Here is a 15,321-nt window from a genome sequence, read left to right on the forward strand (position 1 = left end):
CAAAGCAAACTGAGACGCGATGGAGAAGGAAAGCAGTGAACGAATTGTGGGATGAAATGCGATACACATGTGAAGATGTGTGATCACTGGGCGCGGCAAAATGAGAAAGTGGATGGAATTAAATGGCCGTAAAAGAAAATTTTTTTAAAATTTTATTAGAAAAATCTAGATATCATCATCCCTTCGTCAAGACTTCTTAACACTAAATCTCAGCCATCCATTATTATTTTTATTAGTCCCATATCTGAAAGACAAGAAGAATTCTTTCTCCTTAATACCTATAAAAAGACTTTCATACCTTCTCTTTGATCTATCTCTCTCTCCACACCATAATTCTTGTAGGAGGCCTGTGGCGAGCATACCCACTTTTTAAATCTTTTTAGCCACCTTGTTTTTACTTTCTTCCGTCTTTCTAACATACGAGAAGGAAAGTCAGCCAGGAGAAAGTTGGTCCCAAGCCAGGAGAGGGAGAGAAGCCAGGTTCTGTAAAAGAGTTTATTTTCCGTTCCAACTCCAAGCTTCGTTAATGATTTAGGAGTTAAAAATTTTTGTATCAAAATTTTTATTCAGCAATAAATTAGTTTTTTATATTTTATTTAAATTCTGTAATTTTAATTTCTGTAATAGAGTAGTTTAAATTTCTGCATCTTTTAATTATGTAATTTTTAATTTTCACAAGTTAAATTTCAATAAGTAGAATTAAATTTTATTTGATTTTTTTTGGACTTCAAATCAACTATGTCTGGCTAAGCAATCTCTCTGAAGTTTACGATGAAGCTAGACCATAAATAGAAACCTCCTCCTTTGAATTTTTCTTTTCGAGCTTTTAATTTTTAGAGTCCTTCTTCCTTCATCTCTCTTGCCAAGAGACTTGATGGACTATCGTTGGATCAGAATTCCTTCATAGTCCTTGCTTGAATCGGTGTAAGAAAGAATGTTTGATAGAAGGCTCACAAATTTCTAAACCCTTTCTTCTCTTTCCATATAGAAATCTTGATGGGTTATAGTTGGGTCAGAATTTCTTCATAGCTCATACTTGGGTAACATAAGATAAAAATGAGAAAAAAAGTTTTTTAATTAGGGTAAAAGCGAAATACTTGAAGGATCATGGTGGAGTTAAATCTCTTTATGATCCATACTTGTTCATGTTTTACACCTTAATTAAGGGACTTTATAAAAGAAACCATAGGAAGGCTCTTTAATTCATTGGTCTAGTATATTCAAAAATTCTAAATCTTTTAGATAATTTATCTTTATATTTAATTAATTTACTGCTTTGATAGTTCGTAATTCAACAAACAATCTCTCCTTTTTTTTCTTTAAAGCTTGCTTGAGTAAGTATTTGAATACACTTTTAAATCCAATTTCTTGTGGGATCGATCCGTACTCATCGGATGTGCTACATTGCATATCGTGTGCTTGCGATAAATTTAAGACACATCACTATCATTTTAATTATCTCCATATTTTGAGGCTCTTGCATATCAGCCAATATAGCCTCAGCTAAGGGAACAAATATAGAAGTAGATTGAAAATTAGATATATTGTTTAAAACTAGCAATGAGGATTGTTTGACCATCTTTTTTGGTTGTAGCCATTCATTCGTCGACCATCCACTAGTAGGAGCAGAGGTTTGAAGACCTGTTCTTGCTTATGGATTGACTAGTGGGGCTATCGGTACTCATGATGCTCCAATCCAAGGGCCAAAGATAGGACATTCCTCTTCACCCTTGGTAGACCAATCACAAGTTTTCAAGGAAATCCTAATTTTACCAAAAGTGTAACAAATATTTGGCATTTTCTCATATATAAACTGTTGCTAGATAATCTTATCTTGAACTTGAATTCTCGCTTCTCGGCAAACTGGCCTATTTAAATTCATCGAAACACAAATACAAGCATACCTTATATGTGAAGACTTTAAGGTTCATTCATCTAAAGACAAAAGTATGCCAGCATAAGATACGATTTTTAATATCTTTTTTGCTTCCTATAGTTCCAATGGGAGGTTCGGCAAACGGAGCCAAACTCGTAACTGGGTGACCGTATCCCACCTAGGCCAAAATATTGGTCTCTAGGATTCTAGCCAGAACAAGCAATTGTCCCACTAGAGACCACGACCCTCTTTTCAAAATTCGATCTCTAACTTTCTCTGATGGACAGTGAAACAACAATAATCCCTTGGACAAAGCTGAGATATGAAAGTCACCTTGCACGCTCCATCATGTGCGTAGTTCATTTTTGATAAAATCAAGCAAAAAACCCTTACCTAAAAACTTATCGATTAAAGCTGAACACAGATACCATGCCGAAGTTAGATTTTCTGTTCCGTAAATTGAATAACCTTGGAAAATCTTTGCTCCAGCTACTCAATCTCTGCATCAGACGTTTTGGCCATCTCCCAATGAAACCTCCTCTGCCCTTGGACAACTTGATTCCATGGGCGATTGAGATCCACAGATGGATTTCTTCCCGATGATGTTGAGCGAACAAAGCCTCCCTCGCATGAGGCCGACACCTGTGGTGGAGAACCCCTAGTTTCTTTGCAAGCATCGGTCGGTACATCATCAACTGATAGGGGCTGAAGAAGATGACTTCATTTTTTATTTGCCCTTGTTGTCCATGAAAATCCCCCTCGGCACTACCTGGACGCCTTCATCAGTCATACCCTTGCTCGAAGGATGAGGAATAGTTGAAGAAGCCATAACCCCGACTAACGAAGGGGCTTCCAATTTCCTCGAAGCAGAACAATGGACTGATCCCAAAGGATGGCAATCCATGACAACCTCAAAAACCTATCTCAGTCTTTAAGATCGAAGACAGTCAAAACTCTAACAATCCAAACCCGAAAATAGAGATGCAGAACCAAGAAAAGGCTAATTAGTCGCGAGACTCTATCTCCCAAAACAGAGTAGTCAGAATCTACTAATTGGTATGATGTTGCTGAAGAGTGACAGGCAACTACATGGAGCATTCTTATTATCAAGCTATATGGTACGTAATTCGATTTTTTTTTTAAGTATTCTTGGTTTCTTCCCGAAGGATGAGTACATGCTCAACAAAAATGCAGGATAAATTATAGCATAGCATAAGTTATTTGACAAGATGATAATTATATATCATCTAATTATGAAAAAAGTACACTGTTAAGTTTTTGAATTATTAGATTTTTTTTATAAAATTGGAGTGTATAGTCTGATGTTAGTTTCCTATATTCCATGCATGCCTGAATAATTTCCTGATAATTGAAGCGCTGCTCAGCAAATATGAGCGCCCATCGGCTCTAGTCGAGACATGACATGGAGCTTTTAGGAATAAGAACGTGTATAGTGTATTTCCTGACCCTCATCGATGCTTGAGAAAATATTAATCACTAATGATTCCATGCATTCAACAAATATGAGTTCATTACCCAAAAAAAAAAAAAAAAAAACAAATATGAGTTGCATCTGCCTCGATCCGTATTAATTAGTTGGCTCTGGCCCGAACAGGTCCGAATCTGAATATTCCTTGCTTTTAAAATTTAACCCTAGGCCACTCTGCCTAAATTTGGCCCATGAGCACTAGGCCCAAGTCTGACCTGATTGCAGTTAGTTTCTGGGTGGGGCTCGGATCAGGTTAAATTGTTTTCCTAGAAAACAAAGATCAAACCCAGGCCTGACTGAGAGGATTCAGTCATCTCGGGTTTGACTATTTTGGGCTTAAAGGCCTTGAACTTTAGGTAGAATGCAATTTTTTTTTAGTTGGGTTGCCCGAACCGCTTGAGCTGGGCTAGTCCATTGACAATGGTTATCACAAGAACATGATGTGATCTTGAGTGGTTGTAGTAGTAGTTCTGCTCCTCGGTACCTTCCCAGGATTTGATGTCAGCTTGCAGGTTGGCCTGCCATTTAATGCTTCGTCCGCAAGTTAGCAGGAACCTACGAATTAAGTTATGTCAAAAGTTTGCAGGGTGGTGGGTTTCCTCGCATATTCCTTAAGCTAAGACACGCGACGTTCCCCTACATCATTGGAAGTGGAGATGTCTCCACGTCAGACCTTCACCTCCCGGACACCTTCAGCAGTGTCTTCCTTGCCTCTCAAGTCGATCGGCCGTCTTCTTTTTGAGGAGACCTGAGTCAGCGGTCTTCCTTTATATATTTTCTCGTGTACGAGGGCATCCTTTCATTTTGCAAATTTCCTTCGGAAAGCAACCCTATTTAACCTTTCCTTTTCTTTTTTTTTTTAATTCTTCTTTTCTCCTTTTTTTAGTACCTTTCCGATGGCACCGGTAGTCCGCTCTTTTCGTCACTCTTTCACTGAAACCAGGGCATGTGCAACGCTAATGCAAAATTCTAGTCGCCTATGTATATGTATGTCCGACCATCTCCCCTCCAACTGGCAGCAACACAGAGGGCGGAGTCTTGACTACTCTACTCCCTTCACTCACGGCCTTGCTACTTTCCCTCTCGTCCTGTGTTCACTCTGTAACAAAAGAGGGCCAATCGCACCAAAATAACAAGAGATATGGCCAGAGCTGAAGCCAAGAACGTGACTGCCCTCTCCTCTTCCTTCAATGACCACATCCGCCCCATCCTCGACGCCGTCGACCGCCTTCGCCAGCTCAAGGTGATGCAGGAGGGCATTGAGCTCCCTACCATCGTCGTCGTCGGCGACCAATCCAGCGGAAAATCCAGCGTCCTCGAGTCCCTCGCCGGCATCAGCCTTCCCCGTGGCCAGGGCATCTGCACCCGCGTCCCTCTCATCATGCGCCTCCAAGACGATCCTTACCTTTCCCAGCCTCAACTGCAGCTCGAATACAAAGACAAGACCATCCCCACGTCGGAGGACGGCATCGCCGATGCCATCGCTTCTGCCACCGACGATATTGCCGGCAGTGGCAAAGGAATCTCCAACACGCCGCTCACTCTTGTCGTCAGGAAGAGTGGCGTGCCCGACCTCACCATGGTGGACTTGCCCGGAATCACCCGTGTCCCTGTCCATGGGCAGCCCGAGAACATCTACGAGCAGATATCGAACATAATCATGGAGTACATCACTCCGAAAGAGAGCATCATCCTCAACGTTTTGTCGGCCACCGTCGACTTCCCGACCTGCGAGTCGATCCGGATGTCGCAGCAAGTCGACCGGACCGGCGAGCGGACCCTGGCCGTCGTCACCAAAGCCGACAAGGCCCCCGAGGGGTTGCTGGAGAAGGTGACCGCCGACGATGTCAACATAGGCCTCGGGTACGTGTGCGTCCGCAACCGCATCGGTGACGAGTCCTACGAGCAGGCCCGCGCCGAGGAGAGGAAGCTGTTCGAGACGCACCCTCTTCTTTCGAGGATCGACAAGTCCATCGTGGGGATCCCTGTTCTTGCTCAGAGGCTGATGCAGATCCAGGCAGCCAGCATTGCAAAGAGCCTGCCCGACATAGTGAAGAAGATCAACGAGAAGCTCAGCCAGAACATCTCGGAGCTCGATGAAATGCCCGAGAATCTCGGCAGCATGGGGGATGCCGTGAGGGTTTTCCTCCACATGCTAAGCATGTCGAAGGAGTCCCTGAGGAGATTGCTCATCAGAGGGGAGTTTGATGAGTTCCCTGATGATGCCAGCATGCATGCCACTGCTCGGATGGCTGACATGCTCGACCAATTCTCCGGCGGGCTGCCCTCCGATTGCCCGAGCGCTGATGAAAGGTTCCTGATGGAAGAGATTGTTGTTCTGGAGGAGGCTAAGGGGATCAATGGACTGCCCAATTTCCTACCTCGAAACGCTTTCCTCATCCTCCTCAGGAGGAAGGTGAAGGATATGTCTCACGGTCCCGGTGAGTTTGTTCAGAAGGTTTGGGCCTACGTTGAGGAAGTTGTGATCAGGGTGCTGCTTCACCACTCCGAGAATTATCCCCAGATCCAACCTTTGATTCGAAGGGCATCACAGAATCTGATAGGGAATATGAGAAACCACTCTCTCAATTTTATAAGAGAGACCATCGAGATGGAAATGGCAGCTGACTACACTACTAATCCAGACTACCTGAAAAAATGGGGTGAGCTGATGGGCGGTCACGATGCCTTTACAAAAAATTACTTTGGGCAAAGCAGCCTTGTATTGCCAGGTTTTGGGGAAGTAGATGTTGGGCATCTGAGACAGTACGCGGCCATGGCAGAGCAGGCGTTCGACATGAGAATGAGGATCATGGCGTATTGGAAGATCGTGGTGCTTCGGCTCGTGGACACCGTGGGGCTGCACATCATATACAGCGTAAATTGCTTGGTGGAGAGGGAAATGGAAAAGGAAATTGTGGGTGATCTGGTGGGGCCGCGAACGGCCGGCTTGGAGAAGATGCTTGAAGAATCTCCAGCAACCGCAGCGAAGCGTGAACGACTTCGGAAGAGTATTGAGCTGCTCAAGGAATCCAAGGAGGTCGTGGCTGGGATCATGGATCGTGTGGTGACTACCATCAACTGAGGTTCTTTTTATCTGGCTTCCTTCTGATGGTTGGCACGAACTTGGTAGGGGCGTTTGATATTTGGAGTCGCTTTCTCGTGTGTTTCCCTTTCTTTGGTCTTTAATTATTGCTATGTATCTGTTAGTAATGGTTTGATAGGTAAAAATAAAATTTAGCTAATTACTATTCCCGACCGGTCACTGCTGAATGAACGTTTCTTTGAACTTTCCAACCTGATAAAAAAAATTATAATGTTATTAGGCCTTACTTGTTGGGAATTTAGAAGGTGCATGTGTTTCCGTTCCTTGAACAAGAATGGGCTTAGAAAGCCATGCTAATATGTGTGATGGTTGTGAATAGGCAAAAAGCTTATGCATGTGAAGTCTCTCACAAACTAATTATTCGATCAAAGACGCTTCCCTGAAAGCTTTATCAGTGCTTCCAGCAAGTCCGCCAAAAGCTGATGAATGGAATCAAAAGGTAGCTAGCTGAAGTAAGATATATACCTTGCATCATGCCAGACCTGAGCCCATGAAGAAGTCAAGTCCACCCCAGTTGCGCCCGAATCTCTGTTCTGCGGTCGTAATAAAGTTGCCCCAGTCCAGGTTAATTGGGAGAAATTATTACATGGACTAGCTCCGGATGGACCAACCAAATCCTGAAGCATATGTATGGTGGATGATAGACAGTGACATATCTTGAATTATTTAAATACAAGAGAATAATATGGCGAGTGACTGTCGGACTAGTCACTGGATTTGGTCATCTGATAATTAGACGCTAACCTGAGGCAACCTCAGGATTACCGTAGTGCTACCCCCCACCTCTCTCTATTTTGTTGTTTTCCCATCTTTTTCTGCTGAATAATTGCTCTAGATAAAATGGATATTAGGTGTACCTGTCCATCGTGTATGAGGATACTAAACTTGGATCGTGCACATCCCAGGTGCGCACAAGAATATATGTAGTAGTGGAAAAATCATGGGAAAGAGACAGAGGGAGGATCTAGACATGGCTTGGATAGGGTTTGTCTATTATCTATTTATTTTTTTATTATTAACTTTCTTTTTTGGTGCTTATGGCCAGATTGTATTGGTTGCCAATGTAATCAATAAGTCATTCAGGCTTAAAAGTTCTGGCTCTTTCCGATGGGCACTGAAACGGTTCACGTCTATTAGCAATAGCATATACAGTCATGAACAGGTACCGTTGTTGCCGTTGGTCAATTTAAAGAAGGTTGATATTAATGAGGTGAGTACAAGTTCTGATCTCACCCAATTCTATTGACGCCAGTGATGTGATTACTGTGCTGCTCAGCTGGGTTGACATATAGCTGGTGAGTGCAATATGAGCCACATGATGCACGATTTCGGGGTATTGCTACGGCGTGCCTTAGGTGCTGTCGCAGTACATGCCACTCTGAAGACTTTATGAGATAGATACGTGGAACCTACGAAGCCAAATTTGGTGCAGATCTTTCATGGAGGACTCATCATACAATCGACATACTAAGGATGTTCACAAATGTTAAGGCATTTTATGTCTAATAAAACTTACATTAACACTGAAATAACAGAAAACAAAATCTATTCTACGCAAGAAACTCTGGAAAGAGGTGGTTTCTGTACATAGACTATAAACTTAAAACGACAACACACAAGGAAAAAAAAAGGCCCCCTGGGTAATGATCAAGCTTTAGAGAGCAACTAATGCTTCACTTTCATCTGGACAAGCTCCCACCTGCGTACTTTGGGCTGCCTCTATATGGTCGTGTCTTCTCAAAGCACCACATGGCCGGCAACCAATATATATAGATCATCCTAGAGTAGACGGAAAGGCTCTTCCCTCTCCATGTCTGGCAGACTAATACTTGTTAATTCTGTGTTATCTACACCACCACAATATTTTGTCTGTCTTTTCGCTTCCATCCTAGCTTGTTAATTCTCAGCATCAATAATATCTGAAGGTCCTTTGGTAAGTGATCTACTGGGGTCTCGGGTGGTTTCTGCCTTGTAAACTTGAAGCAGTCTGGAGCGTGGACTTGGGCATCAAAGGCCTATGACAAATGAACCTGGCTCTGGTGGGAAAATGGAAATGGCCGACTTCGAACTCGGCTTTACGTTGGCAAAGACCGATCATAGTAAAATTGTATAATTAACAAGAGGCCTCTACTCTCCACCACCCAGAATTTACGTTCAATTGCTTCGACTTTCTCGAAAGCAGTTTTTTATTATAGAGCTTCTGACAGGTTGCTTTGCATTATACAAATTAAACTAGGGGATGGTCACCAAATTAGGTTGTGGCAAGAGCCAGCTGGCTTCCTTTGGCCACTTGTATTATCAATTGCTTCCCAACCCTACTGATCGAAACATTCCCCTTATAAAGGAGTTCATGCAAATTTGGGGCTCAAGCACTTGGTCTCGGGCCGGGAAGCTTCTTACCTCCAGCACCCTGAATTGCTCTCTCTGGTGCTTAATTCGGTCAACTAGGAAGGCAAAATAGCTTCTCTTGGAGGTGGAACCCCAACAAAGAGCTCAAGTTCCGCTACAGATTTCTCAATTCCTAATTTTGGTCTAGGTAATTGTGAAAATTAAGTTTACCTTATAAGATAATTGAATGCCTTTGATTTTACCGTTGCCGACCTAGTTGGCCGACCCGATGGAAGCTCACCATGTGGCCTCTGCTAACTACACCATAAAGTCGATCAAAACTCCTCCAACTTACAATTTGGCCCATATAGTTAAGTTCCACGACGTGCATGATGTATGAATAATTATTGCTCACCGAGCAATTAAAGCGCATGCCCGTCTTTCTTGGTAATTAATATCAGTCCTCACTCTATATAAATTTGTTGCAGCCAATCCCCTCATCGTCTGATCGTCAGAAACGAATACCTATAAGAAAAGTCCATACTGACTGGAGATACTTTCGGCGGAGACCCTCCGACGGTCAAGTCAGAGAGGAGACTAGGCAACAGTAGAAAAGAATCAGGGAAACTCAGCAAGAGAAGCAGAGAGAGAGTCCAGAAGTTTCGAAAGAACCTCCTCCGCAGCACTGTTGCCTTCCCTGTTTTATAGTAGGGCGCGGCATGATGCCGCCATTAATGGTGCAGACAACTGGGAGAGTTGTTAAATCACCGGAGGCTGTCAGAGTCGCCGCAGACTGTCAAGTCGCCGTGGGTTGTCAAATCGCTGGGATTAATCTATGTCCTTGGCAGGACAATGTCCTAGGGCGGCTATGCCGCATACCTTTGTCAGGACGGCGGCCCTCAGTAATCGTACGACGTTCGAGGAAGCCAACCGGCTGGGATATCGGGTGAAGACCCAAGGACCCCCCCCCCCCGACGGTCAGTCTGATGCATTGCGAAAGTCGGAGGTCAGGCCCCATCGTTCGGCTAGTCGGGAACGGAAAGGGTCTGCCCGACCGATATACTTTCGGTTGGACGGTGTCGGTAGTCGTCGATCGGTAGAGTCGGACGCCGGTCAGGCGGGCCCGACGGTGAGTCGGCGTGAGAGGGATAGGTCAGTATATCCCAACAGTTGCCCCCCCCACTCCTGAGTCGGATGACGTGCTGGCCAGCGTCCTTGCGTGGACGATAGCTTCAAGCGAAAGGAGTGAATATCCATCGCATTAAGCTCCGACTCTGACGACCGTACCATTGATCGGTCCGGTGCCAGACGCCAGACGTCCCATCGATGTCAGGCGTCCTATCAGGAATAGGAACCACCATTTTCGCCATCTCTTTGGGAACGCGAACCGCCATGGCTTTTCCGCTACGTGGCGGGGGGTCATTGGGCCGAATCCGTTCAGACGGATGGAGGCGGCGTGGCCTGATCTGGGGCAGGTGCATCGAATCGTCGGATTGAGGAAAGACCCAGATGTCGCCGTGTGTCACGATCTGGGAGACCCTCGTTGGGTGTCCTCTCATCCCGACCGTCAAGGGGCACTATATATACAGGGTCACCTGCTTCCAAAACTTTACTTTTCAAACCTGTTGCCGAGACTCTGGCCGAGCGGTCCTTTGTCTCAGGTAGTTGTCCCCGCCTCTTTCCTTAGCGAGTTTTCTAGGAGCCTTCGTTGTCTTTTATTTTTTCCTTACTTCCTTGAAAAGTTCTTTCTTCTTCTCCTCATTCTTTGACTTCAGTTCTAGCGTTATGGCCAGAACCTCCCCACGAGGAAGTCGGTCGGAGAACCCGACTGACGATTCTCAATCAACCCCGGAGGTGGAGGTTTCTTCACTTTCGGAGCCGAACGTCGATCGGCTCCGGGAGCAATACTGCATCCCGGAGCAGTTTCGGCTGTTCGCCCCTGGAGCCGATGGTTGGGTTAACAACCCGCCCGCGGGCCAGGTGGCTTTCTACATCGAGGACCTCCGGGCCGGTCTTCGCTTTTCGATTTCGAAGTTTGTCCGGAATGTGCTGGACTACTACGGACTGTGTCCGGTGCAGCTGGCGCCGAACTCGATCCGACTAGTAGTCAGTTTTGCTTTGCTGTGTCGGCTTTTGCGGATCAATCTCCGTATTTTTCTCTTTCGAGCCTTTTTTGTTCTCTGACCCCACCCTAAAGCCCGAGGGTGGTGGTTTTTCAACCCTCGGAAGGGTCTTTCCTTCATCACTGGTCTTCTATCATCGATTTATGGATGGAAGAACCAGTTCTTCTTTGTCTCTTCTCCTGTTCCTTGGGGGTTTCCTTCCCGCTGGGGGGACCCCCGAACCAACCAAATGAGAACAGTCGGGTGGAGGCCGGGGACCGAGAGGACTTCCACCGTCTGAAGGACATCTCGGTGCCGAAGCAGAGGGAGCTCGTCATCGAGCAAGCCCTGTATGACGCCAGTCTGAGCTCGGTTCCTCGCCTAGGTCTGCTTCTTCTCTTCTCTTTTTTTTTTTTGGTGCTGATCCTCTGTTGACATTGCAGACATGCCGCCGAGGGTGAGGTTGACGGAAGCCAACGTTCAACAGCATGCGGCACGGAAGAGGCCGGCGCATGGAACCGAACCATCACAGCCTCCCAAGAGGCCTCAAGTAGCACCGCCAAGCAAGCCGGCGGCGTCGGGAGCGGAGCCCAGCTCCGAACGGGCGTCGGATCGAGAGCCGATCATCGCACTGTCGGTGCCGACAGTGCCCACTAAAGTCCCATCCGAGGAACGATCGATCGAGGGAGCAGCCTCACCCGAGGGATGGGCGGCCGAGGAGACGGTCGAGGATGTGCCGGTCGCTCAGTCGGTGGAAGACGTTCAGGCAGAGGCACACGAGCCCGATCAACCTGCATCGACGGCTGCTGCGCCCTCGGGAGGGACCCAGTCGGGCTCGAGCCTGCCCTCCCTTTCTGATGTCAGGGCCTGGGTGTCCGAACGAGGGAAGGCCCCGATGGCACCCGACAACGACAGAAGGTCGGCTAGCCGCGGCGCATCGTCCGACTCCCTGTTTCCCGAAGGAGCATCGGCCCTGGCCAACCACGACTTGGCCAGGAGGCTATGCCAGGCGATTATTCTTCCGATCGATCATGAGGTCATGAAGAATCAACGAGTATCTGACATGCTTTCCTCCTTCTACCCGACTATGATCCGGGTAAGTCTTTCTCCTTTACTTTTCATTTTCGTGGTCATTTTTTATAAGTTCGGTCTTCTGACGGTCGGTCTTGTTGTTTGCTGCTGATTTATAACATGTCCGAGCTGGAGGCCGAATATCGGAGATTCGACAATCTCCAGGCTGTTGGGAATAGTGTCCCAAAGTCAATCGTCAGCCTGTTGACGGTTGTACTCCTTTTGTATTAGTACATGAATTAAAAATAATAAAAGTTATTTTGATATTTTTTCATCACAAATGTTTCATCTTCTAATGAACTCCTGTGTTGTGGTGAAGTCCTTAGGACTATTTAGACTCGACAAAGGAGGATTTGTCGCTTAGTCCTTAAACATGTTCGCGACCAAATGATACGTTGTTACCAAGGACGACAACGTTTATCGAGCATAGGTCATTGTGTGCCATATGGGTTGGTTGTCCTCATAAGCAAAGAGTGTGGAGACACTCCTATGGCATACAGGTGAGATGTAATGGTACATCTGCACTGAACGTGATCAACTCCGGAGCTATTTCTGCTGTCAAGATTTGCTCCGATGGGATATGGGTATAAATGTCCCTCCGATCTGAGACCGCCACCGTGACTTGCAAGCAACTCACTGCACTTAGGCACTGGACTACCTGAATTTCTAATTCAGTGACGGAAGGCTGCTGGGTGTAGTCAAGTACTTGACTTGTCGGTGCGTGTGTCAAGATGGGATTGACCACTCCAGTTTAGGAGCTGTGTACAGTCGTGTTTCAATTTAGCAAAACCTTGGCCAGGGTAGTCCTAGTGAGGAGTCACAGGACTAATTGAGTTGAGCACGATTCGGATGATCTCATCAGGGTTGACAGTTTAACCCTGAGTCGTCCTAAACATAGGGGTCAAAAGGGATGAATTATATGGTAACCATATTCACGTAGGTTCTGAATATTGCGATTGTGATTATTCGACCTATCCGGTCATCGGGTACCATTGCTAGATGGTCACTTCGATTAGTACAGGAATTGGTTCCTGTGCTACCGGCTTAGGTTCGAACCTGCGGGGTCACACACATTAGAGGTTCCTTTCTGATCTGATGGCTGATTATGAGTCTTATCTGTCTGGGACTCTATGATTGAGAATTAGGATTCTCTGATCATGAGTTCCACACATTTTGGGTACCGGGGTCAAAATTTTGAATTTCAAATTTTGAATTTGAAATTTGAATTCTTTGATCAGGATTTCATATCGATGGTCTCTGATGCCTGATTGCCTATCGGATTTGGACTCAATATTTATGAGAGGTTTAATTAGTGATTTGATCACTAATTAACTCAATTTGATTGAGTAATTATTTTTGGATCAAGTCCAATTGAATTGGATTCAGTTTGGATTGACCCGATTAGGTTAAATGTTGACCTAATCGCTAAGGTGGTTTAGTCCCTGATTTGATCAGGGGTTAGACTTAGTTAATTCTTGATTTAATTAAGATTTTATTGAGTCTAATTAAGCCTAATTATGTTGGATTTAATCTATTCTAATTGTGCTTAACCTATTTAGATTAGGTTGGCTCAATTTGAATCAAACCACCTTGTTTTAAATTCCCTGCGACACCCAACTTCCTTGCACCCATTTGAATTCACGAGAAGAAACTTCTCATGAAATTTTTCTCACGCAAAACCCTTCCCCACGCCCTCATTTGTGCGCCATATGGATGGATAAAATAATTAGTTAGCCATTCATATTCAAAGCATGTTTGAATTTGAACGGATAACTTATCACTTGCCCCTTCATCCTTATCCATTTTGTGCGCCACATTACTTACACGAGAAAAGGTTTCTCATGAAACATTTTTCACGCACAAAGAGCCACGCCCCTTCTCTTCTCACACCCAAAAGGATAGGGATAAGTTGATTTTCGTTTGAATTCAAATTTGATTTGAATTCAAATGTGTAACCACTTGTCTTTATCCTCTCACGCAGATAAGACACGTTCGACGTTGTTTTAAAAATGGCAGAAAGGTGGGGCGTGCGCAGAAAAATTAAGAGAAAGAAAGTGGGGCGTGAGGAAGGCTTGTGTGTGAGGTGAAGGTCCAAAACCTTCCGAGAGAAAAAGAAAAAAAAGAGAGAAAATTGGGCGCAGGATTTTTGGTGTGTACCCTAGGGTTTCTACCTAGGGTTCGGGAAGTGAGATTGGTGTGCCACGAGTGTCGTGAGTCCACCAAATTTCAGAGAGAGATCCATCAGCCTCTCAAGCAACTATGCAGACAATCCAGAGCATCCGAGAAGTCGGCACATATTGATCGAAGGAGTTCGATCAACATCTGCCATCAAAAGGATGAAATCACGAACTAGCATTCGTGAGGAGCTGATCAGACGGGAGCTTCGTGTGGACGATCCGCAGAGGCCAGACATTTATGTGGCTGTGACGTGATAATCAGAGCCCTCCGATGGTGATCAGATTGCGGTGATCGACTACCCGCAAAAGGTGATGTGTTCTGAACACAGTACTGTAAAAGGTTTACTGATTCAAATTTGAATTTCAAATTTAAATACATGCTGTTGTATCATATTTAGATCCTAGTGTAGGGTTAATTAGTATTAATTAATGAGATTAATTAATAATTTCACTGTAAAATACTAATTTTGAAAAAAATTAAAATTACCATTTTGCCCCTGCACTAAATTTTCGCTTTAAATGGTATCAGAGCATGGTTCTAGAATATGATATACATATGCATGCGTAGATTAAGGTGTAATCTATAAGTTTAAATTTGAAATTCAAAATTTAAAATTTGAAATTCAAAAAAAATTTGAAATTTAAAATTTGAAATTTGAAATTTGTTAGAAGTTTCAAATTTGAAATTCAAAATTTAAAATTTGGTTGAAATCTCAAATTTGAAATTTAAAATTTGAAATTTGAAATTTGAAATTTAAAATTTAAAATTCAAAGATTGAAAATTCGAAATTCGAAATTTGGTTGAAATCTCAAATTTAAAATTTAAAATTTGAAATTTGAAATTTGAAATTTAAAATCCAAAATTTAAATTTTGAAATTGGTATATTTAGATATACTTGATCCAAGTAGCAAGTAATCTAATTGGGTTGGTTGCCATGGCCGTCCGGTCATAGGAGAAAAGTAGGGTTTAAAGGCCCTCTCTTTCCATTCGATGGGATCTCCTATGACGGTAGGGGTGCCGATGCAATTATATCCCATGCCGATGAAGCAGTGAAAGGACTTAATTAAGAAATTTATCATGAATGTTTATTTTGAGTTATTTTCTGTTATGAAATAAGCAATGAGATTGCTGTTTATGAATTGTGCTGACCCGTTTGTGAAATGAGTCAACA

The 15,321-nt window shown here is 44.3% G+C and overlaps 1 protein-coding gene across 1 annotated transcript; it reads left to right on the forward strand.

The window, feature by feature from the left end:
* Nucleotides 1-2,564: 2,564 nt before the first annotated feature.
* On the forward strand, nt 2,565-6,616 carry LOC105037456 (dynamin-related protein 4C). Its single transcript, XM_073254316.1, has 2 exons — nt 2,565-2,994; nt 4,252-6,616. The coding sequence occupies exon 2, from the start codon at nt 4,507-4,509 to the stop codon at nt 6,448-6,450; it is 1,944 nt and encodes a 647-aa protein (XP_073110417.1). The 5' UTR covers nt 2,565-2,994; nt 4,252-4,506; the 3' UTR covers nt 6,451-6,616.
* Nucleotides 6,617-15,321: the final 8,705 nt, after the last annotated feature.

Source organism: Elaeis guineensis, chromosome 3 (assembly GCF_000442705.2).
Source record: "Elaeis guineensis isolate ETL-2024a chromosome 3, EG11, whole genome shotgun sequence".
Taxonomy (NCBI): domain Eukaryota; kingdom Viridiplantae; phylum Streptophyta; class Magnoliopsida; order Arecales; family Arecaceae; genus Elaeis; species Elaeis guineensis.